Here is a 27,010-nt window from a genome sequence, read left to right on the forward strand (position 1 = left end):
GAGGAGTCGCTCCGTGGAACACCGTTCCGAAGGATGGTACCGTCCCTACTACCAGGCCTGGGGTGATCTGCACTCCGTCGGATACTACCTTGGTCCCAGGGGTCGATCTTCATCACCTCACGACTGTCCGCTGTCCTCGGGTCCGCGGCATGTGTCCCCGATACCTTCTCGGGATGAGAGTAACCCATTCTTCTCTTCGGCTAAGTCCTCTTCATCAGCTCCCCCGTACTATGGTGCTGCTTCCGACGATTCGGAGGTCGATTCTACCTCCCCAGACATCGCTGTGACCTCCCAGGGCCTGCGTCACCGGATGAATCGCATGTCTCCTTCGCGGAGTTGATGTTCCGCCTTCTCCGGTCCCTTGAGATTGATACCATCCATCGTCCGGGACCGAGTATGGACAGGTTTTATGATGTCGTCCGCGGGGAACAATCTACATTGATTGTCCTGCCACTGATCACCACCTTGCGACAGGCGATGACACAACCCTGGGACTTGCCTGCTCACCCTCAACCGACTTTGCGGAGGTACAAATCCATGTACCGGGTTCAGGAGGAGGACATACCCTTCCTCCTCCGCCACCCCAAACCAAACTCGGTGGTGGTGGAGTCCTCCCAGGGCAGAGAGGCAAGAGGTCACACCGCACCAAGGGACAAGGAGGGACGGAAGATTGACTCCCTGGCCAGGTGAATGTACGCTGCCTCTGGCCTAGGGCTGAGAATTTCCAATTACGAGGCGACGCTTGTGAGGTATCTATACTTCATTATGTAGTGCCTCTATACCATCATCTTAGCCTTCCCAGACCACCAGGGTGACCTGGCTAAGGTCTTTGTCAAGGAGGTGATACAAGTCGCCGTCCAGCAGTTGTCCACTGCCTGACATCATGTGGACACACTCGAGGGCCTTGGTCGGTGCCATCTCCCTCCGGAGGCAGGCCTGGTTATGGAACTGTAACTTCCCGGAGGAGACGAAGAGGCGAATAGAGGAAATGCCCTTTGACGGGTCCAGGCTTTTCCACTCGAGGACCAACCACAAGCTAAAGAAACTCCATGAGTCTCGCATGACGGCACGGAGGATGGAGCTACAGACCCAGACCAGGCGTAAGTGGTCATGGACCCATCCATCTTATAGGCAATCATAGCAGCCTCAACACTGGCAACAGCAACGCTGCCGTCAACAGCCTCCACAACGGTACCAGCAGGGCCGCCGTCGTTTTGACGGAGATAGGAGACAGCGCTCACGGGATGGGTGAACCATTCCTCTAACTCCTTTTATACCCATCCCCCTCTCATCGGGGGACCGGCTGAAAGGCCAACTCCCCATTTGGGAGTCCATCACATCTGATCGGTGGGTATTGTCCATCATACAGCACGGCTATCGGATAGAATTAGACATCGTTCCTCCATTGAGTCCAATCCAGTTTACATCATGCTTGCTGGTATTGCTCGACGAAGTCCAATAACTTCTTCATAAAGGAGCGATTCGACAAGTGGCCCGGGCGGACGGTCCTCATGGATTCTATTCCAGATATTTTACGGTCCCGAAGCGGGATTGTGGTCTGCGTCCGATCTTGGACTTACGCAGTCTGAATCGATTCATCGCAACGAAAAAGTTTAGAATGACCATCCTTCAAAATATTCTGCTGCTGCTAAGGAAAGAGGATTGGTTCACCTCATTGGACTTGAAGGATGCTTATTTCCACATTCCCATTCACCCGAATTATAGGCGCTTCCTTCGCTTTGCTGTTGCATCCCAATTATTTGAATTTACAGTTTTGCCCTTCGGACTGGCTACCGCTCCGAGAGTGTTCACCAAATGTATGGCCCCTGTCTGCGCTTTTCTACGCCTCCAAGGGGTACAGATTTACCCTTACCTTGTCAACTGGTTGCTGGTGTCCCAATCTAGGGATGGACTTCTCGCCTCCATCCGTACAACCTGTGCCTTATTAGACGATCTGGGACTATGCATTAATACTGAGAAATCTTCTCTTCTTCTGGTACAGACGATTACCTTCATCGGAGCCCGTTTGGATTCTACGGTGGGAAAGGTCTTCCTCCCTCGGGACAGACAACAGACTTGCCACATCCATCGAATGCGACGAGACGGCATGGTTTGGGCAAAGTCCATCCAGAGACTTCTGGGGCATATGGCTTCCTCAGTTTCTGTGGTTCCACACGCCAGACTTCGACTTCATCCCTTACAACTCCTGTTTAACAAGATGTTCCGTCCACAGAGGGATCCGCCGTCAAAGTTGATTCGAATTCCATCCATTCTCTACTCTGGTGGTCAGTTCCAGCCAACCTGACTGTGGGGGTTCCATTTAGACCCTGATGCCCTTCGGTAACCCTCGGTACCGATGCATCTCTCCTGGGATGGGGAAAAGTATACTCCGATCTACACACTCAGGGCACGTGGAATCATCAAGAATCCAGGAATCATATCAACTTCCTGGAACTCCTGGCTGTATTCAAGGCCCTGCGTTCTTTCGAGGACGTTCTCCGACATCGAGTTGTTCAGATAACTTTGGACAATATAGTCACCGTCTTTTATCTGAACAAGCAAGGGGGAACAAAGTCACCGGCTCTGGCCAGACTCTCGATGAAAATTTGGGATTGGTGCATCCTGAGAGACATTATGCTGATGGCAGTCCATCTAGCTGGTATGGACAATGTGGAAGTGGATCTTCTCAGCAGACACATGCTCATCTCTCACGAATGGGAACTAGATCCTCAGGCGTGCGATCACCTTTTCCGTCGCTGGGGGTTTCCCGATGTGGACTTATTCGCCACCCAACAGAACAAGGTGTGTGATGTTTTCTGTTCAAGAGCGGGAATCGGACACGGATCCCTAGGGGACACCTTCATGATCCCCTGGAGCAACCTGAACTTTTACGCCTTTCCCCTGATCCCTCTTATTATGAGAGTGATAGCAAAGATAGTACACGATCGGGCCATGGGAATACTAATTACCCCTTGGTGGCCACGCCAAGCTTGGTTTTCGACACTGCGCGACATCTCCCGTGGAGAATACCTCCATCTTCCACTGCTTCCGTACCTCATAACCCAACGGGACAGCACGCTTTGCCATCCAGATCTACCGTCATTGAACTTAACAGCGTGGCGAATCTGATAACTGATATTTTGCTATCAGTATCGATGGCATCTGCAAGTGGGTCGAATCCTGTCTCCAGCTCCGGTGAGTTCAGCGCTTCCTCACTTGTTCCTCCCATGTCATCAGATCCAAGCAACGTCCCGTCGGTGCCGACAGCCTTTCATCCGGATATTCAGCACATCCTTGATTCTGCATTAAAACCGTCTGCACGGAAGTCCTACGCGGCAAAATGGCAACGATTTTCAACCTTTGCCGAGTCTCATTCATTCTCTCCATATGCTGCATCTATACATCAGATCCTTCAGTTCCTATTAGAACTGCATCAGTCTGGATTGAAGCCGTCTTCAATTAAAGTGTACACGGCAGCAATTGCCTATCATCGTGGCTTAGTTGACTGATCGCCCATCTTCTCTCAGCCTATTATAAAGAGATTTCTGAAGGGACTTTATAATTTTAACCCATCAATCAGACCACTGATGCCTACCTGGAGTCTCTCTGTAGTCTTACAAGCCCTTACGAGAGCTCCCTTTGAACCCTTAGCAACAGTCGATTTATGCCTTGTTTCCTGGAAGACAGTGTTTCTTGTGGCGGCTACTTCAGCTCGAAGGGCTAGTGAACTATGCGCTCTCCGCATAGATCCTCCTTACCTGAATTTTCACAGAGAAAAAGTTGTCTTGCGATTAGATCCATCTTTTCTTCCTAAGGTAGCCACCTCTTTTCATATGGGACAAGACATTGTCTTACATGCCTTTTTCCCGTCCCCGATGACGCCATTAGAAAGATTGTTGCTCTCACTTGACGTTCGGCGCTGCCTAGCCTTCTATAGATCGAGGACTGAGTCTATTCAACGCTCAAATAAACTCTTCGTCAAATACTCCACCCGAGATCAAGGCGATCCGGTCACTCCTCAGAGGCTTTCCAAGTGGATAATCCATACAATTACCCTGTCTTATCAACTGGCTAGTATTGACTTACCTACAGTTCCTCGAGGCCACTCGACTAGCGCTGTCGCTACATCCTCTGCTTTTGTGTCGGGAGTCCCAATTGATGATGTATGCAGAGCAGCTACTTGGGCAACTCCTTGCACTTTTGCTAAGCATTATCGCCTAGATGTTCGCGCTAGGCAAGACTGCTCCTTTGGCAGGGCCGTTCTTTCATCTGTTCTTCGTAGGACACCTCCCCTTCTCCATTTATGGTAAGCTTGTTAATCTACCCATATGTTTGATGCACAGAGGCCACGACGAAGAAAAGCAGGTTGCTTACCTGTAACTGATGTTCTTCAAGTGGTCATCTGTGCAGTCACACAACCCACCCGCCAACCCTGCTTGGTGTTGGTTAGTGGACATTTTTGTCGGTACCGAACGTTTCCCTTTTTTCATGGTACCGATATCATTTATAGTAGGGATATTTTTTCCACATGGGGGCGAACGTTCGGTCTTCAAAGACTGAACAAAATGGCGGACGCTCCGCTCTTTATAGGCTAGAGGGGGAGGGGGAGCAGAGCTTTTTCCCGCCAAAAACCATTAGCTATCAATCTTCCGGCCAAAGGCACTGCACAGGCGCAGCACCCATATGTGTGACTGCACAGATGGCCAGTCGAAGAACATCAGTTACAGGTAAGCAACCTGCTTTTTTTAAATTTGCTGCCCTAGTTACAATTTCCAAGGAGATTTTCAGAAATCATGCCAGGGCAACTTCAAATAAGTATATCATACCTCAATATTTTCCCTCTGGCTTCATACTGCAAACAAGTTACCATGTGATTGCAGTTAGAATGTGCTTTTTAAAATTCCCTGTTAATTATATAGAATAACCACAACTTTTTAACGTGGAAACTAACATTGTTGTGGATTTTTGGCACCTATGGATCCAAGAATCCCAGTTCAAATCATAGAGATTTTTGTAAGAACCAGTGCTGGGGTCTTGAGTTGAGGCACTTGCTCCCAAGTCCAACTGAAGTTGCGTCAGTGACTTGACTTGGGAGCAAAAAGTGAGCAACTTGACTCGAGATTCCTATTGTTTTACAACTGAGTTGCTTTTCAGCATGAGGGAGGCAGTGGGAGGAAGGGCAAGGTAGTCTCCAGGTTATATGCTTACAAATGCTATAAACCCTATATGAATATTTCTAATGAAAAGCCATGAATATGTTTAGGGAACTATACAACATGTTTGGGAACATATCAGTGGATGTGTAGTTCCCTAGAGATATTCATGGCTTTTTGTAGTGATAGAGATTCTCTATGTTCAAAGCTTTTCATTCTGTAGTGTTGACTTGAGTATACCCAAGACAGTGTTCTTTGGAGCATGTGTGGGGCCTCAAGGATGAAGCAGAACCACAGCAAAACAGTTTCTGGGAAGGGCAGAATTGCCCAGATGGCTTCTCCCTACTCCTCTGTTGTTTTAAAGCTTGAAATCCTGTTTTTATTTATGATTTCCTAATCCACGAGGTAACATTAACTAATAATGGCGCTGGAGAGTCAGGATTGTAGGCCTCAAGGGTTGTTTGTACAGCCATTTTCTTTTTCTTATCTTAAATGGTCTTGTACCTGCTGAGGGCCTGGTTGCAAGGGCAAATGCTAAAGGAGAACTAGATAGTTATTCACATAGCCATATGGGCAAATGATGCTGAATTGGCAGCAGAGAGAAAAACCTGAACCTGAGTAGATGCCTTCCAAAGTGACCAACAGACCTGCAAATATTACCCAATTCTATAAAAAGAAAGTTCTGATTATTTTCTCTGTCTATTTTAGGAACTGTGGCATTTTATTATTCGTATGGTTTATTGTAAGTTAGCAGAGCAACTCAGAAATATATTCAGAAAATGAATAAATGAAAGAACAAACAACATATAGTACTTTAAAGTGCTTAAAATTCATGTTACCATTGATGTAAGAATGATAGCTAGCTTAATTCTATAAGCCATTGCTTTGAAAGAGTGTTCTAAACTGTTTTAGGCTCTCTTTATTTTTGCAATACTGTATACCTCCACAGGTACCTCCCCTCCTCTCCCCCCCCTCACACACACCTGTAGTTACTTTATATTACTGTATTATCATTATTGAAATACTGTATTGTGCTTAAGATATTTTAGTGAATATGGAAGTGCTCCTTAAGTATTTTATATGCATAGCAAGATAAACTATATACATACACTAAGACAAACATTTAGCTTGCACATGTGATCCAACTTAGATAAAAATTCTACATTAAGGACCTTCTCAGGAATGGAACTCATCCATCACCTGGTGACTACCTGTATAGGGAAAAGTTCTTTTTGGTGCACCTTGCTTTCCTTGGCAGGAAGCACAACGGCGCTTCTGCTGCCTCGGCTCTGTTCCCATGTGTTTCCAGGGAGAATAATACCAGCACTAGGCTGGGAACAATTGTTTTGAGAAAATCAGTTTTCTTAATTGCAAACTTGATAAATTTGAATAACAGCACAGCTTTGTTAAAATAAGTCATGGTTGAAGTAAAGGACTTAAATGCATCACGGAAGAAGGGGCAGAGCCAACTCTCCCCCCCTGCACCACCACCTCCCTTTTTTCTGATAAAGTTGGCTCTTGAGTTTTGACACAAATTTCTTGCAATGACTGGAGACTCAACTTGGACTCGAAAGTGAAAGAAGACTTGGAGTAAAGGACTTGAACACATCACTAGTAAGAACCATCTGTTTAATTGGATATACTTGACTGGGCTTGTTTTTATGCTGTGATCAATATGTTTGCATTTCAACTTTGTTCTACATTTTGTAGACTGGTATTAGAAATTTATAGAACAGAGTATGAATGGAATATATACGAACAATAAAGTATAAATAAAAAAATAAGCTAGATTCTTAGGTGGCTTAAATAGGGGTATCAGCAGAAGGTTTTTAAAAAATCTTCAATTATATGGAGAAAGTCTTCATTGATATGGAGATCATTTGGGAAAAAATGTGTGTTCATACACAGTGAGCTCTTGTTCTGTGCCTGTCTGTTTGATGGACTTTGCACAACAGAAGTTTCTGGTTCAGTGTTGAACCTTTCATAATGTTTTCCTATCTACTTTCTTTTGAAATCTCACTCCTCTCTCCTTGTTACATAGCCCTCATTTATAACACTTTAATTTTTAAAAAGCAAAACTGACTAAAAACAGAATTATGTAACATGTGCCTTAGTCTGGAGACACTTTTTCATCCTACTTAAAGAGCATATAATACAAGAGAGCATGTACACTTTCTCCTGTCTTTTTATAAGTATCTGGTTTTAATTTATTCTTGCTGGAGAAAACACTGCATTTAGCTAAGCAATGCTTCTCTAGGCTCAAATTCACATTTTATGAGGAATGCAAATTGGAGCGCTCTCTTGTGACAAAAGTTAGGCTTGCAGTTATTCCAGTATTGGTTAGATAATTGTAATGATCCAGTTGCTGTGTGGCTGAACTTATATTCAGTTTGTTTTCTGTTGTTTTTCTGAAAAATCAATTTTTATACTGTCATTGGTGTAATTCTATAAAAAAGACCTAACAGTGCAATTTTGTACATGGCTACCCAGTGAATTAAATGAGACTGACTGCTTTTACTAATAAAAAGAACCATGATGATCAAATCAAAGACTGACTTAGCATTCTGTTCATTCAGTAGGAACCCACCAGAAAGAAATGAGTACAATATACCCTTCCACTCATTCCCCAACAACTATATTCAGAGGCATGTTGCCTCTGGTAGGTGACCATATAGATGCTCTGTAACCAGCATATTTCATCAAGACTTGTGGCCTTGATGGTCTCATCATCCATGGATTTGTCCAATCCCTTTTTGAATCTCTCCAAGTTGGTAGCTATGAATACATCATACTGTATTGATTTCCAGTGCAACTACACGCTGTGTGAAAAGGTACTTTCTTTTATCTGCCCTTACTGAATGACCCCAGGTTCCAGTAAGAGAGTTAAAATAATTCCCATTCTCCCCATTCACAAGACTTATCCACATTCACCTTCTCCACACCATGCATAATTTTAAACACTTCTATCATATCTACTCATTCAACTTTTCCCCATGTTAAAAAGTTCAAAATGTTGTAATCTTTTTCATAAAGGAGTTCTAGTCATTTGATCATTTTGCTCCTTCCTTTCTTTTTCTACAGTATCCTTTTTGATATATGGCAACCAGAACCATTAGTGACAGATTTTATTTTCCTCGGCTCCAAGATCACCACAGATGGGGACTGCAGCCAAGAAATTAAAAGACACTTGCTCCTTGGGAGGAAAGCTATGGCAAATCTAGACAGCATACTAAAAAGCAGAGACATCATCCTGCTGACAAAAGTGTGTATAGTCAAGGCTATGGTTTTCCCAGTTGCAATGTATGGTTGTGAAAGTTGGATCATAAGGAAGGCTGAGCACTGAAGAATTGCAGCCTTTGAATTGTGGTGCTGGAGAAGACTCCTGCGAGTCCCTTGGACAGCAAGGCGATCAAACCAGTCAGTCCTAGAGGAGATCAACCCTGACTGCTCTTTAGAAGGCTAAATACTGAAGATGAGACTCAAATACTTTGACCACCTAACGAGAAGGAAGGACTCCCTGGAGAAGAGCCTAATGCTGGGAACAATAGATGGCAAAAGAAGAAGGGGATGGCAGAGAATGAGGTGGCTAGATGGAGTCACTGAAGCAGTTGGTGTGAGCTTGAGTGGACTCTGGGGGATGGTGGAGGACAGGAAGGCCTGGAGGAATGTTGTCCATGGGGTCACGATGGGTTGGACATGACTTCGTGACTAACAACAACAACCAGAACCGTACACAGTATTCCAAGTGTGGCTGCTCCACTGCCTTCTCATTGGCAGTTTCATTTTCATTCCTATTATAATGGTCCCCAAACTGCCTTTTGCATAGCATTTGTGTGCTGGGGAATGTTTTCATAAAGCTGTCCATCACAGCACCACAATCCCAGGCCTGGGTAGTTACTGCCAGCTTGGATCCCAGCAGCGCTTCCCCTAGTGAGCACTGCTTTACATGAGCTTGCATTGATCTGCGTCTAACCATGTAAAACCCATTTCCTCAGGAACGATCCTTTGGGAGCTTTTTGCTTTCTAGTTTTAGCCACCCTAAATAAGTTGTTAGTTACCAGATTTGGCCCCAATACAGCTGCTGAGGGACCCTCAATCCCTCCACTGTGAGAATTGACCATTTAGTCATAAACTAAATTTTGTATTCTTTATTTGCTTAGGAATCCATAAGAGGATCTTTCTTACATCCCATGACTGCTAAATATGTTCAGTCATCTCTGGAGAGAGACTTTCGGAAGTATTTTAGAAGATTGTGTAGGCAAACATAGTTCAGTGTAAGCAAGTATAAAATAAAGCATCTTGGGACAAAAATGTAAATGTCTGAGCTGATCAAGAAAGAGATCTTGGGGTTCTGGTTGAGAGCGTGATGAAAATCTCAACCTAGTATGCAGCTGTTGTGAAAAAGGCAAATTCCATGTTAGACGCAAGTTGGAAGGGCATTTAAAATAAATCTGACAAAATCATACATCCGTTGCACGGATCTTTGTTGCAATCATTCTTAGAATATTGTGTACTGTGCTGGTTGCCACATCTGAAAAGAGACTTTATAGAGTTGGAAAAAGTGTAGAGAAGAGCAACTATAAAATGATGAAAGAGTTGGAGGAACTCCCTTGTAAGGTTAGAAAAAGGTGAGTAAGGAGAGACATGGTAGATAAGTTCAAAATTGTGCATGGTATGGGGAAAGTGGAGAGTGCGACATTTTTTTTCCCCTCTTCCATTACAGAACCCAAAGGGGTAATTCCACAAAGCTAATTGGTAGGACATTTCAGACAGACAAATGGAAGTACCTCAACAGGGCATAGTTAAACAATGGAATTCAATAGGACAAGTAGTGATCATCACCAATTTGAATGGCTTTAAAAGGAGGCTGGACATAGGGAAGGTGGCTATCAGTCACTACTAGTCTTTATGGCTATATACTGCTTCCGAGATCAGAGGCAGTGTGTCTATGTAGCACTAGACTGCTGTTTTTGGCTATCTAGATTTAGTGTTGGGGCAAGGAAGGAGGGGTAGGAACCAACATCATAAAGTGATGACCCCAGTTGCTTCCTGTCCCTGCCCCACGCACATTCTTGCAGCTGGTGAAGTTCTGCACCAGCTGTTTGCCCTTCAGAGTCCTACTTGCTTGTAAGGACATGGAACTGGGACTTCAAATAATTCTATGGCCCTGAAAACAACCTCAGGAAGTCATAGGATTGCACCTTTCTTACGTTAAAAAGAACAGGTTGTGCTGATGTAGAATAATGACAGGAGATGAGGAAGGGAGGGTGTGAGAGACAAAGAGAAGTACACAGAATAATCTTGTGGGTTTTTTCAAAACTCCTAGTGGGTGTTTCATCATCACAGTTCAAGATGGAAGAATTGCATTTTTATAAAAATAAAGAGATAAAATCTACAAGATTAAATAACCGCAAATAACTTTGAAGCAAAGGTGATGGATGGATGAAGTTCTCTCATTGTACCAAGTGTGATGCAATCCAGGGTGCGATCCTTTGACTTCCCAATATAGCCTGAGAGACCACAGGCATTTTCAAAATCAGTCCACCATGGTACCCTGATCTCAGTGTTTGGATTTCAGAGCTAGATGGCCAAAAATGGCTGTCTTGATAAAATGTAGGACATTTGGTGGTGCTGGTGCTGTTCCTGCTCCTGCTCTTCCTCGCATCTTGCATTGCATTTTTGTAAGCATCAGGGGTTGAAGGCTTACAAGCATCTGCTGCAGGGGAGATGGGATTGTGCTTATAATTGGTGTGGGGGCTTGCTTTCACAAGGATTTTTGATCATGAAAAAAGCAAAGTTTCCTCTTAGGCTTGTAATAATTTGTATGTCTGAGCTTGTTATGAGTATCTGCAACTGCAACAGAACTTTCAGAGCTATATGATTTATTGCAGACATTTTGTTTGGCTGGGCTTCCTTTATATAGTAGCTGCCAAATTGGGAACAATTTAACCATCAAATTGGAAATGCAGCTTTGAGTACACCTAAAAGGACTTGTCAGGTGTTAATGCAGCTTGTGTGAATATTTGAGTCCTTAAGCTCTTAAATGTAAAACTCATTTTATGGCTGCTGCCAATTGTATCAGGTATCAGGTGCAACTGTGAACTCTGTATTCCATGCTCAACAAACTTTCTGTGTCTAATTGTAAGCAGGTGTCTCCCCCAGAGAGTATTTTAGAATGCATGGCTACATTCTAATCAAAAATGACAGGAAAGTTATGCAGCAAGGGCTTTAGAGTTTGAGGATGTGTCAGGTTTTGTATATAAACAAGTACTCAAGGATGCAGTGATGCCTACTGAACCTACTTTTGCAGCTGTTGCAACTCAAGCCATCCGTAGCTCCTTTGCTTAGCCTGTCAAAGGGAACCAGGGACTGGATAAAAAAGTTACGTTAAAAGGCATTGCTCCAGTTGGGATGTAACAATATCAGTCTAATAACATTGAATGTCACACGTGCCTTCACATTGTTTTTTGCTTCTCCATTGTGCTCCTTTCTTTTTCTTCTTTTTTTCTTCTTGCTGAATATTTCTGAAGCTTCTTATTTCCCACATCTGTATTGTGGTTTAATTTCAGACTACAAACCATGATTTAGGTTCAAACTTCATTTTCTGGTTTGAATCCAGACATTAAATCAGTTTCCTGGTTTAGATATTGCAGAAAAATGTAATTCAGCAAGCCAGGATGCCAAAACAAAGCAAAGAGGGAAGGGGAAGAATGTGAAGGGAGTGTACTGTAAATCATAGTTTACTGTACCAAGATCTCTAAGCCTGGCTATTTCACCAGCTAAGCAATATGGATGTTTGGTAAAATGGTGGTTTAGGAACTCCGAGAAGCTGTAGGATTGCTTCAGAATTTCAACTTCTTTTCAGAAACTGAAAGCAGTTGAATCTCAATCAAGCATAGGTTGGTCCTGGCATGCACTTGATCTTTTGATAATCAATCCTTTAGGTGCTTCTAGACAGTGCTTTTATTGCAGTCACTCTGCCTCACTCATGGGATTCTACAGGGTGATTTGAATGCTTTTTGTTCTTTTTATTTACAATAGAAAATTTAATAAGGTAGGAAAGACTTTCTGTAAAACACCTTTTGATAGGTAGTACCAGGAGCTGCTCATCTGGGGGTATCCCTGATAGTCTTAAGCCAATTGTGTGAACAGACTCTGTTCTGTATGTGCATTAACAGTGAATTGTGTATAAGGCTGAAAGCAAATGCAGCATGGAAAGTGCATTCATTCTGCTTGCCCCCTTTTTTTGCATTAAAAACTCAGGGAGTTGAACATGGATGTATTATTTTCCTCTGCCATATTGCCCTACCTAGTTCTGCTGGGGCTATAGTTTTCTTCCTCCATTTGGGAAAATAAGTACCCTACATCTGTGTCTTCCTGCAGTAGAAGTGGTGCAATGTCATTTCTGGAACTCTGTGGGAGGTACTGTCTAGGAAAGAAGAGGAACGGGGGACAGTAGCAGTAGAAAGTTGAGCAAAGGAATGAATGGAGAGAGGCAAGAGTAACATTCTAGCATTTCAGTCTCCTAGTAATGCTCAGGTGCTGTACTGTCTAGGTGAAGGTGCTAGCTATGTAGCACTCCAGACTGAAGTGAGGTGTTGGGCCATATTTAAAGGTTTCTTTAAAGGGCAGGTTTTAAAAAGAAAGTATAAACAGCTGCCCAATAAATTTCCATATCAAACATCCACAGAATGCCTTGGAAGAAAAAGAATAGCACAACTAGAATTATTCACCATGGTCCGCCAGTTTTCTCAATACTGGGATAATTGCTTCAAATATCAATATTACGAAAGAATAATATCACATCCAGTTTATCTTCCTGCCATGACCAAGCAAAAGTATTTGATTATTAACCTTGCAGTTCCAATTCGCAAGCAATTTTATTCTAATTTGGCCACTAAAACTGCCATTGTATGAATCTGGGTAGAATTAGGAACAATTGCAATTCAAGCCTTCAGACCTTTTCTGGGAAAGGAAGACTGAGCAGTGAAGGTGGGGCAGTGGTAGTGTTATAGAAATCATTGCTAGGGACAGAAACTTGCCTATGCAACCTACTCCCAGCTGTCATGGATCAGATCAAGGGGAACTTCTAAACAACCCTTCAACAAATCTGTTCTGATTAAAAATAAATAAAAATTGGCCCCACTAATTCACAAGGAAAGAGCATGGATTTCAGGGTTGATGCCTCCTTCTTAGAAATACAGAAATCTTGGTCTGGATTCTGGCATCAATACAAAATAGCTATTCTGAGAAATTCCCCAATTTGAATGAGTCTTGGGATTAAGCCAGCAAGTAGAAACTGCTTTAGTACAGCCACTGCCTTGGCCTTATTTATTTATTAATAAATAAATAAATATTTCTATCCCATCCTTTGCATAGCCTCAGGATGGCTTACAACAATTGAATAATCATATAAAATACAATTAAATGATCACATAAAATACAGTGAATCACATCTCCTAGTTTCCTTTCCTAGAAAGATACAAATATACCATAATAATACATTGCAGTCTGCACAGTTTTTGTGGCCTCTCTCAGAACTAATGATCTTTTTTCTGCCTGGGTATACTGGCCTTTGTCTGCCTGGGCAGAAGCATTTCACATACTGCAATCTTTAAAAGGTTGTCCTGTCAAGGTATGAATTTTGGGCCTGGAAAATGATACCAAGGGAGGTAGTACACCTTGGTCATCATAGGTCTCAGTAGCAATAGCTGGAGTAATAGTCCTGAGACACTATAATAGTTTTTAGCCAATGGGGCAGTATGCATTTTCTTGAAAATGGCTTTTTCTTCCAGTGCCTATTGACTGATGATGAGCAACACTGAGCTAAATTTTTCTTGAAACCACCAAAGCCATCTGGCAGGTTCATTGCCACTTTCCTGAAACCCTGAAGTTTCTTTCTCCTTGCAGTCCCTCATTACTGGTGTTAAATACTTATGCACCATACTTTGCTTGCTTCAAGGAATCAGTCTGTTTACAGCGGGACAATAGGTGAGCTTAATGCTATCCTCATACATTACGTTTCAATTTTGGCCCTCAAAGCATTCTGATATAAGCCCATAGCATACATGAAGATGGGAGAAGTGGACAGTCACACACACTTATGGTTGGATTTGCATAGGAAAAGTGCTGTGCAAAAGATTGACTCTCTGGATATAATTTGAATTCCTGGCTGTAAGCACAATCCTGATTTTTGAGGCTTGTGGTAGATTCTCTGTTATGCAAACCCATATGAATCTCACTACTGGGGGACAGAAGAGCTGAAAAAGCTTTCTTCGTGATAGGAAAAATATGGTTTTGTCAATACATCCACATTTGGGACCAATTTCATTATGCTTTGTGCTTTTTTTGCTGTGGGAAGAAATCACATAGGCATGGGTTGACCTAAGTTTTTTATATCAATATTTAAGTATATTTTCTACAGGTTTGATTGGATGGTTATATACTTGTCCCATTTTCATGAATTTTATGGGCTTATATCAGAATGCTTTGAGGGCCAAAATAGATGTGAAGTGTTCACTGACTATATGGGTTGGCTACACGACCAGTGGATGGGTGGGGGTTACTTTTTAGACTGGAGAAGCAGCAGGGGGAAGAGAGCAACCCATTTCTCCTCCTCATTCTGACTTTCACTCAACCCTATTTAAAGATGTTTTCCTCAAACCTGGCTCACTTCTGGGGTCACAATGGAGTTGGGCAAAAACAGTGGCTGCGGCAAAGCCATTTTCCCACCTGCACGCCACTTCTCTAGCATAGCCCTCAGTTTGTGGAAGTCATGCCTGTGCCGTACAAGAACAATACAGACCCTGCCAGTATTAAAGTATTTATGGAACCCAAAGTGTGTCTTTTTAGTGACTGTAAACTGCCCTGAAGGCATCTGCTGATTGGGCAGCAGAGAGATGGATTGAATAATATGTATGGGCGAGAAGGTGACCCTGAAGCAAAAAAAAAATATTGTGAGCATTACAACCTGAATTATAATAAAAGGGTGATTTGAGTGACTGGTCAGTTGTTATCTTCAGATATCATTTGTATCTTCAGTCTGTAAGATTTGTCAGTACCTGCAAAAGAATATTTCTAATTGAAAAACCAATTGCATGGTCTAGTGCTTCAGTCCTTTATCCAGGTTAGTCATGTTTATAAAATGTCTTCAATAGTATAACTGAGTTTATGGTTGTGAATAACTATGAAGCCAAAATACACAGACTTCTAAGGTCTTCCAAATTCTGGAAATCTACAGGGTATTAATCCCCAAGAGACTAGCTCATTCCAAACTTCTGAAAAACTTGAATGTTTGCAGTTTTGTTTTAATGTGCCAGGTTCATTCTGGGTGTAACTCAACAGAGTTCAGGGAAACTTACACCATGGTCAAATTTGGCAAAAAGCTTTCTACTAATGTTGAAACAAAATGGAATGCTGCTGTCAGCTCTTTGGTTGTCCTTGTAGTTCTCTGATTCTTTTAATTATCAATAGCAATATGTTATCATTATATAATGGAATTAAACACATATGGATTTGATTAAGTGGCAATCATTCTATACTGTTTCCATCCCAATCAGTCCCAGACAAAAAGTATGTTCAAGTGTGCTCTAATTGCTTCCATATTTGTAGTTGTTACTATAAACACAAAATAACTGTTTTTCTTTGTACAGTTGCCACTCTCAGCCATCATGCGTTTTAGGATACTAGTCAATTCCCATCACATGTAGTCATCTATTTATGTTACTTCTATTATTACTTTAAAATAGTTAACTGTACAACTGATGAGGATACCAACTTATAGAAAAATAATCAGTTCATTTCACAAGTCTGATCTAATTTTCAGGCTTGCATGTAGTATACCTTAATTTTTCCTCTAATTTGGCAGACACAGGATAACTTGTACTATTAAAATAGCACTGGAGTGGTATAAATGAATGTTTCATAAAGATTTATTACAAACTGGGAGCCCTTAGTGGTTTTCTGCAGTTTATGGCAAGATAACTGTTATTCTTCTCTGCACAGGACAAGAAGTCATATTGTTTCTGGTGGCATATTATGTGAAAGGTGGCATCTGCTTCTCACAGGTGCGAAAAAGAATTTCTGTGATTAACCCCTCTCTATCACAGCACCTGTCTGCTGCTGGTTAAGAGATCAGGGGAGATTGAAAGTATCTTCAGGAGTATAGGGTGCCAAGCCAGGAGCCTGATCGTTTTGCTTTCAGTTCCTGTTTTGGATTTTGGCAAGAAAGGAAGAGGATGCTGCTGCACCTCCTCACTCTTCTCACTGCTTGTACACTCAACAGGTCAATTGAAGAGGTCATGATGAGGAGGAGCAGTTCAGCAGGGCCAGGAGACTCTGGGAATTCATGGTGGGCCCTGGTATGGAGTGGCTCCAATCGGTGTCTGATGAAGCTGACCTCACTTTGCCTTCTTCCCTGCATGACTGGATGAATGAGGGCCTCCAAGACTCTGCAGTGCCTAATAAGTGCTGGCCTATATTTGGACATCTGAGAATAAGCCTGCCAGGTCTTCACATACAGGCACTATATGGTGCCTATATTTCCAAATGCCCCAAGATGCAGCACACTGTTCCTTTACCTGTCACTTGCCCACCCTTCTCTCTTATCTGTTGTGTCTAGGAAGACAGCAATTATTGACTTGCATCCCGATTCCTTGATCTGCTGGAGAGAGGATACTGCTCGCAGAATGAGATTCCCATGTCCTCCTCTTCCAACTGTGCATCCTTTGTATCTCCCTCAGAACCATGGTGGAGCCCTGTACAGAAGCCTCCTGGACCGGACTGACAGTTGACACTTCAGCACTGGTAATGGGCAGCAAGCTTGTTTTAGGGACACAGGCCAGGCTGAGTAGCATACACTCCTCTGCCCACAGTCACCTCCCTGCAGCTCAGCATCTGCTCTGCTATCTAAGGCAAGTGCTTCACTCTTATCTCATGGCAGAGCCTGAATTGCTTTCAAATGGCAGCAGTGCAAGCTGGGCTGCTACTCCTATTATACACTTAGTTACCATAGAAGTGAGGCAATCCAATGTTCTTTTCCTTGCATGCCAGAAAGCCATTTATTGGTTAGTGTGTATGTGGGTTTTCTGTTTCCAGCAGCCAGCAATTCTCATAGGATGCCCTGCAAGTTTGTTTTAAAATACCAATGTGGACACTAGTACAAGTTTTAGACCTTTTTGTTAAAATCTGTTTCTGAGGGCTGAAATGGTGATGACCAATTGACAGGAGAGGTTGTTTTATATCTTCTGCTGAGGAGAATGAACTTGAGTCAGACTGCTTTGTGAAGTTGGATAGAATTAGGTAGGTTACAGTCGAGTGAAATGTGTTACATAAAAGTTATTAGTTCTTACACATTTTAGCCTGCCAACTTGCATTAAATCTGTTATATCTATAGTAAGTCAGCAGTCCCTTGCCCTTTTGGCTGCATCTTAATCAGCAAAAACTTTTGTTGTGTGTCTACTGCATAGTACAATGCCTTTTTGATAAAGGATTGTCTAATTCTGCTATTTACTGGTGATGCAAAGCAACTAATATTTCTTTGCTTTGGCAATGTCCAGTAGTTGATTTTCTTGCCAAGTAGATTTGGTACTTGAACAATCTTTACTATTCATTGATGTATGTAGTCTTTTAAATTATTTACCTGCTTGATTCAAGTTAACAAATGGTACAAGGAAATAGATTTTCTGAGATCCTTTTGAGAGCTCAGATAGTACAAAGTTGGAAGGATAAGCACGCATATCCAAAAATGCAACAGACTAAGGACTTTACAATACTTTTGATATAAGAACTGGTAGCATCTACAAACCAAACTGAAATGGGTGTTTGGTCCATTATTTTTGAAGCCTATGTATGGTTGATAGAAAGTTTTACTCATTTCATTCAAAACCAAGCATATTTTCTAAAAACGGGAAAAATTAAAAAGGGTACCCATAGGCACCATACTGAGGACCCCTTAAATAAATAGTCTTTGCTCTGAGCTCAGTCCTTCCCTTCATGTCCTTAGTCTTGAGACCACCATACAGTCTTTGCAATGCAGATTGTTATTGGCACTTCACAGCAGCAAGACAAAGTAACTCTACAAATCCTTTAGTGAGTTGAAAGATAAGGGTCTGGTTTATTTCAAGCATGTTTAACCTAAACTGGAAATGTCTCCCCAAAATTCTTTCCTATTGTGGGTTTCACTCACAGGGTAGCTCCTGCTAGTGAAGAGCTAACCACTGAGACCCATGCAAGTCCTCTAACTGGGCAGCTTGTCCCTCTGGATGCTTTGCCAGGGGTTTAGGGACTGGGCAAGACAATGGGTCTCCTTCCTCCTAGGAAGAGCTTTAAGCTAAGATAGACTGGCATTTTCTCCTGCTTTTTATGTCTGGTCCCACTCACTATTGGAATGTACCCCCAAGAACTCTGAAATGGTATTCAGTTCTCAGACTGAAAATGGTTTAACACCCCTAATTTAAACAAAAGCTTTGAGCATTGCAGGCAGTAGAAATTCAAGTGCTGCCTTTCCTATTTCCAAGCTTAGAGATGAAGCAGAGATTTTTTGAAAACAGCAAATGGATCTGTGAGAAGAACAGATCTTTTTTTTTCTCTTTAATTAAAAAAAATCCTCATTCCATTTCTCCAGCACAAAACATTCACAGTTTGAGCTGCTATTTGATCCAGAGAACAATTTATCACAATAATTTATGGTGTGAGGAGGGGTAGGGAATTTATATTGGGAAACCTGTATGTGAAAAGTGAGCATTTAGCGTGATCGGAATTAGGCCTCCCACACCTTCTCCCCAAAACTGAATTTAATATTTGAAAAAACGAATAAACAAACAGAAGAGATCCAGTCATGGGTCTTCTACTGTCACACATGGATTCTTCCTGACAAACTTCACCTGTTGAGTGTCATACATCTGTTAAAGGCACAGAACCTCTTTAGCTGGAATGCTGGATTAAAGGATCAGGTTAAGACAACTTCATTGGCTTACTGAATTATGTATCACAAAGAAAGTAATTGAAGCAGGATGTTGAACAAATCCCACAAAACTGAAACAACATAAGGATATTCCTCTAATTAACAACAGTTAAATCTACTTTCTGGACTGAATACTCTTATAGATTATTATTCTATTTTCCTTTTTAAACAGAAGCAAAGCTGGTGATTACCAGCAAAGATCAATGAGAGAGGAAAATACATAGTAGATGCACAAGGCCTGAATGGAAATGTCTGTGGACTCCTGAATCTGTTTAAGGCTTCCGAATAAGGTTCAAGCCTCTTTACCTACAAGAGTCTCAAACCCATTTAAGCCTTCTTGAAATCAAAGGAATTTAACAATGCCTTTTTCTTTACCAGCCATACCTTACAAGGTTATGGTAAGGATTGCAGCTAGATATTGCATGTGAACTTAGATGCTTGAAAATGCTATACACACGTGAAATATGTTTCTTATTCTTTAATCATCATCATCATCATCATCATCTTAATTACAGAAGTTTGGTGGACTGCAGGGAACAATTCTGTTGTGGAAAAAGCCATGTAAGTATGTTGGCACCTTGTTCTCAGCAGAGTAACTGGGAACCATTTAGTACAGCAGCAGTGGCTCTGTGAAGGAGGCAGAGGATCCAGTGGGGCAGGGAGTAAAACTCTTTTTGGATGGAGACACAGGTAGATGCCTAGCCATGGCTGCCACTGATGTTCTCCCAAACATTATTGAGAGATTGGCTGGATTTTTTTTAATTCAATATATTCTGTTGAACAATAAATTGTGCTTGAATGGCACATAGCCATATATTTCAAATACATCAATAATATACATTTGTCTCCTAGTGAAGCATACAATTAAGGTAGTTCCTTAACAGTTCATTGTATTGATACTCCGTTTGCAAGTAGTAAGCTAGCATTTGCTTAGGGTTATTATGCTAACACATAAATTCCTATGTCTTCTTTACACATATGGATCCTTATTCAGTATCACCACTGTTGAACAATATCATCACTCACAATTGCATCCATTTGGTCAGTAGAGAAGAGGAAATAGTGAGGAAAAAACTTTCAGCTCCCTGCCTTGCACTGCTAGTCTATGTGGCTGTATTTGAGGGACTATGTGCAAGAGTCCCAGTTAGTACTTTAGGCCAGAGTATTGCACAGATGGTCAATTCTTCATCAAGGATAGGAGTGTAGTCTCTGCAGCTCAGAATATAGTTTCTTTGCCAGTAGCAGCAGTAAAGTAAGAGCAATCTGACTTATGGTGACTGAGATCTGTGTGCCTAACCCCATAACCCAAGATAGAAAGAGCCCCTGAGTTGGGGGCCATTAAACACCCTGATATAGGGATACTACTAGGAAAGAGAAAATGCTAAGTTTGATTGTAGTTGCCTTAACATTGTCTTACTCTGAAGGAGCTCGTATTGACAATAGCAAATTCCATTGAAATCATTAGGACTGGAAAGTGGTAGTTAAAACACAAGAATCAAACATTTTACTAACTTACTCAAAACCACTCAGTTTTGTGGTTCTTCTGACTTCTGAGAGTGGAATTTATCTTTTCTTGCAGAGAATATAGATGTCTTAGTTTTATATTAGATAGCCACTAGAGGGGGATGTTGGTTTAGACCGTCTTCCATTTTTATTATTCTCAAAGGGTAAAGTAAATGTTAGTGAATTAAGAAAGGAATATAGTGAAATGGCATTGGTTCAAGAAAAGGACTCAGTATACATTGAGCATGCAGCATCATTTTTGCTGTATAAAAACTTGTTGGCACTGGCAGGTATCCAAGCAAGCTTGGCAAGAGTGGCAAGGTGCTTAAAAAAAATGCTCTTGTCATATAGCTTGGTAGCCAGTCTCAAGTACCATGATGGGGTCAGTTGACTGGTTTTGGATGCCACGACAGCCCATCGGGGTACAACCCCTAAAAGAGTCCATTGCCCACAAACAAGCCATCCTGCAGGAATTGGTCTAGGTTCTTACAACATGTCACCATATCATGGGTTTTTGTGTTCTGTGAACCCAGTCATAGTCATTTGCCAAAATAACATGGCTCACCAGTACTTAAATGTGCATAGAGTTCAGGATGGTGTTAAAAAACTATTATGTCTACCACCTCCTGAATTATATACATGGTACTCAACCTCATAGAGAAATCTGGGCACTCTGTAGGTGATGAAGGTGGAAGGGCTCTACAACAGTCTCTGAATCAGGGCAACAGCCTTTGGATGCCTGGACCAAGGCAGAAAGCTTAGCAGCTTCGGTAGCATGTCAAAATGATAAGCATGTGCTAACATACTTGCATATCCTAAGTCATTTTCATGCAGGAAGTTGTATTAGTCTGCTGCAGTCGAAAGCAAGTCTTGTTGCACCTTAAAGGCTAACAAGTTTATTATGGCATAAGCTTCTGTGAATGGTTTTTATACTTGGTTGCAAACCACCCAGAGAGCTTTGGCTATAGGCAATAAGGAAATGAGATGAGGATGAGGATGCTAGTTCACAAATATTTGTGCCATTATTTTTTAGACTTTAATGGACTACACATTTGCTTTTATCATAAAACCATTATATTGTTTTCAGAAAATAGAAAAGTTGTATCAGAAGGACATCCAACTTTCCAAATTGTAGCATTCTGGTAGGTAGTTACAAATAATTTCAATATACAGCTGTATGAGCTGTAAATCACTGATCTTAAAGTTTAGCAGAATTAAATTTAAAAAATAAGACCACATAATTGCTTTCCAGTTTTTAATGCTTTCTTGTAAAATTGAAAATATAAAACCAGCTGAGCAAAGTGAAAACGTTTATGTACATGAGGTCTGTGATTTTTAAAGAAATTCTTTAAGGAAAACTTCCAATGAATTAACTGTGATTAAAGGGACCAGCATTCTTAAATTGAAAACATACTTCCCTGCGGAAAAAAAAAAGAAGTTTTTACAAGCATGTTATATAATTTTGATTTTACTTGAAGGACTTACATATCAAGCAGTTTTAGATGCTCCTCCTTTCTTCCTTAAGAGAATCATTTTCAAAGTGCCACAGCAAAGGAATAGATAACAATAATTATACAGTTTATTCCTTTATGAAATAGATTGGTAAATGTGAGAGGCTGCATTACATGAGAACATAAAAAGTTGCAGATTAAATATAGTAAAGGTAGTTGAACAACAATTCTGTAAATACAAAGGACATTATAAACATAAGGAAAACAAAATTCAAGGTAAGACTTAGGTATCTGTGTAGATGGGAGGAATGTGATTCAAACAGTGGTCAAAAGTGCCATTTTGGAAAAATCCATTATTGTCTTCTGTTCCATTGATAACTTCTTCTGATACACATTGTGCTTCAGAAATGGCCTCATAGCCTGGAAATACAGCAAGCACATGAGACCAATTAATATATGATGTAGCAAATACAATATGAGTTTGAGGTATATACACAGTATATTCAGTTATTAAGACTTATTTCCTCTTGATTTTTGATAATGCAAATAAGCCTTAATCAGTGGAGAGCAGGGAGGAAGAGAGCTGGTGAACACTTCCCCTCCTGCCTTTTATCCATTAAATCTTTTCCCATTCCTTTCATCCCTGCAGAGAGGAAGAGAAGCATCCAAATGTAGGTTGAGCTGCAGGTTGAGCTGCAGAGATACAGAATGGAGCGTTTGTTCACTTCATATGGGAAACAACATGGCAGGTCCCCAATACATGTGGCACAACAGATTCATGATTTCTGCACCCAGTCCTATGATAAATTGTCATTAAAGTCTGTAATATAAAGACCTAGCTGTAATTTGCCTGGAAGTTATAGCAAAACATTTTGATGCATACCTTTGTGTTGGTGATGTGCAATCCTGTGGCTGCCCGAAACTGTCTGGGGGCCTATGGGATTATTTAGAACCCCAGTTCTGAGGTCTTGAGGCCTCAGAGCTGGGACTCCGAAGGCTGAGCCCCTGCTCTGCCATCAGCTGTGTGAAAACCACCACATCGACCACTCCCTGAGGTTGCACCTGAGCCTTGGAGAGGCATGTGGTGGGGCAGAGACCAGGGCCATCCCTTTGTGCTGATTTCTCTTGGTTTTCCAGGCTCCTTCCCTCCCCTTGCTTGGTGCTGTACCTAAATGGCCCTAAGCAGATGTCCAGATCAGATACATGATGCAAGGCAGGCGTGGTGTGGTAGAGATTGCCATTGTCATGCCTCCCTCTGAGCACTGGGTGCATGTAAGCTTCCCCACTGAGAGGGTTTAGGTCCCTCTAAGGTGGAGAGCACTGGGTTGTGCCTTAAGTCCTGGTAGCCTTACAGGTACGATATCATACTGCTGGAGACAATGCTGAGGATTGAAAGTCTCTTATTTTTGGGTCAGGATGGAAACAATATGCTTCTAAAATGAACCTGGAGCCTGGTGCCGTTCCGCAAGTTTTTAAAGAAAACTTCAGAGATCTATGGAAGTCATTTGTATGATGGGACCCATGGCAAATGAAGATTGAAAGCCACAGAGCATGTCACAGTCACACAATCGGGGGGCGGGGGGGGGGAGAAGCTACAGGGGTTTGTGTTGCTTGTTACACATATCAATACACAGTATCTAGTCACCCTGGCTTGATTTGTGTGACATGCCAGCCACCCTTCCAGAGTTAATCATGCATTTCCCCATACCCAGGCATGCAGTAAGCACACGGAGATGCTTGCTTCCCCCTGCATGATAATACAGACCTAGTTTTTGAGTGTGTGAGAGAAGAGACACACACCTCTACTATTTTGAACAGTGAGTGTAATAAAAAGTCTTCAAGTCTTTTAAACATTTTAATCCTCTGGACCCTAGGCCACAATTTAGAAACCACTACCAGTGCAGTTCTGTGGCTGCTTAGATGTCTAGACGGCCACAGGATTTTTCAGAGACCCAGCTACAAGGCTGTAAAAGTGTTCTAGGCTTGTAGCTGGGACTTCAGCCTCACACCACTTACCCCCTGCTGGCGCAGAAAGAGCCATGCAGGCTGCATTTCTGAGGCTGCATAAGTGACCTTGGAGATGGGGTTGATGGGGAATTCTAGGGGGTGGGGAGGGATAGAGACAAGTGATACAAAGTATCATGACAGTGTCTCAGTCTTGTTCCCCTGTAATCTGAGACAGCCAAAATCAACCTTCCAAGTATTTTGCAGGCTTGAGGAAGAGCAGAAGTGACTGTTGCTTCTACACTACTCACCCTGCATAAGATTCCTATATTCTCCACATTTTCAGTGTTACAGCTATGCAGACTGGATTGCACCCTAAATTATGGAGTTCTTATTCAAAGATGTATTCATTACATTTCTATACCATTTAATAGCTAAAGCTATTTAGGAGGTTTATGAAAGGAAATCAGCCTTTCCTTTCATAAACCTTAAAATACAATATAAACATAATTATTAAACTCATGTATATGCAAAACCCCTTCATGGATCACTGCCTTGCCATGGTGAAGGGGCTTGCATAGCACAATAATACTATGAGCTATGCTGTGCAGGGTCACCCAAGATGAACAGGTCATAGTAGAGAACTCTGACAAAATGTGATCCACTGGAGAAGGAAATGGCAACCCCCTCCAGTAACTTTGCCATGAAAACCTCATGGACAGTACCAAAAGGCAAAAAGATATGACACCGGAAGATGAGCCCCTCAGGTCAGAAGGTGTCCAATATGCTACTGGGGAACAGCAGACAGCTAGCTAGTACAAGTAGCACCAGAAAAAGTGAAGTGACTGGGTCAAAACCGAAAAGACACCCAGTTGCAAATGTATCTGATGGTGAAAGGAAAGTTCAATATGTAAAGAATAATACTGCATAGGAATCTGGAATGTAAGATCCATGAATCAAGGTAAGCTGGATGTGGTCAAACATGAGATGATAAGACTGAACATTGACATCTTGGCAATCAGTAAACTCAAATGGACAGGAATGGGTGAATTTAATTCAGATGATCATCAGGTACACTACTGCAGGCAAGAATCCCTCAGAAGAAATGGAGTAGCCTTCATAGTCAATAAAAGAGTAGGAAAAGCAGTACTGGGATACAATCTCCAAAATGACAGAATGATCTCAGTTCGAATCCAAGGAAAACCATTCAACATCACAATAGTCCAAGTCTATGCCCCAACCACTGGTGCTGAAGAGGCTGAAGTTGACCAGTTCTATGAAGGCCTACAACACCTTCTAGAATTAACACCAAAAAATGATGTCCTTATCATCATGGGGGATTGGAAGCTAAAGTAGGAAACCAAAAGATAACCGGAATAACAGGCAAGTTTGGCCTTGGAGTACAAAATGAAGCAGGGCACAGGCTGGTAGAATGTTGGCAAGAGAATATGATGGTCATAGCAAACACTCTTTTCCAACAACCCAAGAGACAATGCTATACATGAACATCACCAGATGGTGAACACCGAAATCAGATAGATTTATGTAGTTTGCAGCCAAAGATGGAGAAGCTCTATACAGTCAGTAAAAACAAGACCAGTCGCTCACTGTGGTTCAGATCATGGGCTTCTTGTTGCAAAATTCAGGCTTAAATTGAAGAAAGTAGGGAAAAGCACTAGGCCACTCAGGTATGACCTAAATTATATTCCTTTTGAATATATAGTGGAGGTGACAAATAGATTTAAGGAATTAGAGTGCCTGAAGAACTGTGGATGGAGGTTCTCAACTTTGTACAGGAGGTAGCAACTAAAATCATCCCAAAGAAAAAGAAATGCAGGAAAGCAAAATGGCTGTCTGAGGAAGCTTCACAAATAGCTGAGCAGAGAAGGGAAGCAAAAGGAAAGGGAGAAAGAGAAAGATACACCCAATTGAATGAAGAATTCCAGAGAATACCTAGAAAAGAAGGCCTTCTTAAATGAACAGTCGAAGAAATAGAGGAAACCAATAGAATGGAAAAGACTAGAGATCTCTTCAAGAAAATTGGAGATATGAAGGGAACATTTCATGCAAAGATGGGCATGATAAAGGACGAAAATGGCAGGGACCTAATAGAGCTAGAAGAGATTAAGAAGAGGTTGCATGATTTCACGAAAGAACAATACGAGAAAGATCTTAATGTCCCTGATAACCATGATGGTGTGGTTGCTGATCTCGAGCCAGATATTCTGGAGTGAATAGTCAAATGGGCCTTAGGAAGTCTGAGCAACAACAAAGCTAGTGGAGGTGATGGTATTCCAGATGAACTATTCAAAATCCTAAAAGACGATGCAATTAAAGTGCTACACTCAATATGCCAGCAAATTTGGAAAACTCAACAGTGGCCACAGGATTGGAAAAGGACACTTTACATTCCAATCTCAAAGAAGGGCAACGCCAAAGAATGTTCAAACTACCGCACCATTGCACTCATTTCACATGCTAGCAAAGTTATGCTCAAACTCCTACAAACTAGACTTCAGTAGTATGTGGACCGAGAACTATCAGAAGTACAGGCAGGATTCTGAAGCGGCAGAGGAACTAGAGATGAAAGTGCCAACATATGCTGGATCATGGAGAACGCTAGGGAGTTCCAGAAAAACATCTACTTTATTGACTATGCTAAAGGCTTTGATTCTGAGGATCACAACAAACTGTGGCAAATGGGAGTACCAGAACATCTTATTTGTCTCTTGAAAAACCTCTATGTGGGTCAATAAGCAACAGTGTAAACTGGACATGGAGCTACTGATTGGTTCAACATTGGGAAAGGAGTATGGCAAGGCTGTATATTGTCCTCCTGTGTATTTAACTTATATGCAGAGCACATCATGAAAAAGGCGGGCCTAGATGAATCACAAGTTGGAATTAAGATTGCCGGGAGAAATATCAACAACCTCAGCTATGCAGATGATTCTACTCTAATGGCAGAAACTGAAGAGGAACTAAAGAGCCTCTTG

At 41.8% G+C, this 27,010-nt stretch overlaps 1 protein-coding gene and 1 long non-coding RNA gene across 2 annotated transcripts in view; one reads left to right on the forward strand and one right to left on the reverse strand.

The window, feature by feature from the left end:
* Positions 1–1,253: 1,253 nt before the first annotated feature.
* On the forward strand, positions 1,254–26,008 carry LOC123023602. Its single transcript, XR_006414768.1, has 3 exons — positions 1,254–1,438; positions 20,239–20,245; positions 25,998–26,008. It is a non-coding gene; the product is annotated as an uncharacterized LOC123023602 (long non-coding RNA).
* Positions 22,354–27,010, reverse strand: part of GLIS1 (GLIS family zinc finger 1) — a 255,035-nt gene continuing 250,378 nt past the window's right edge. The window contains exon 10 of the mRNA XM_044430459.1: positions 22,354–22,490. Within this exon, the coding sequence (XP_044286394.1) occupies positions 22,354–22,490 (137 nt within the window). The remainder of the gene's footprint in view (positions 22,491–27,010) is intronic.

Source organism: Varanus komodoensis, unplaced genomic scaffold (assembly GCF_004798865.1).
Source record: "Varanus komodoensis strain SLA01 unplaced genomic scaffold, ASM479886v1 scaffold20_1, whole genome shotgun sequence".
In the NCBI taxonomy this organism is placed as follows: Eukaryota; Metazoa; Chordata; class Lepidosauria; order Squamata; family Varanidae; genus Varanus; species Varanus komodoensis.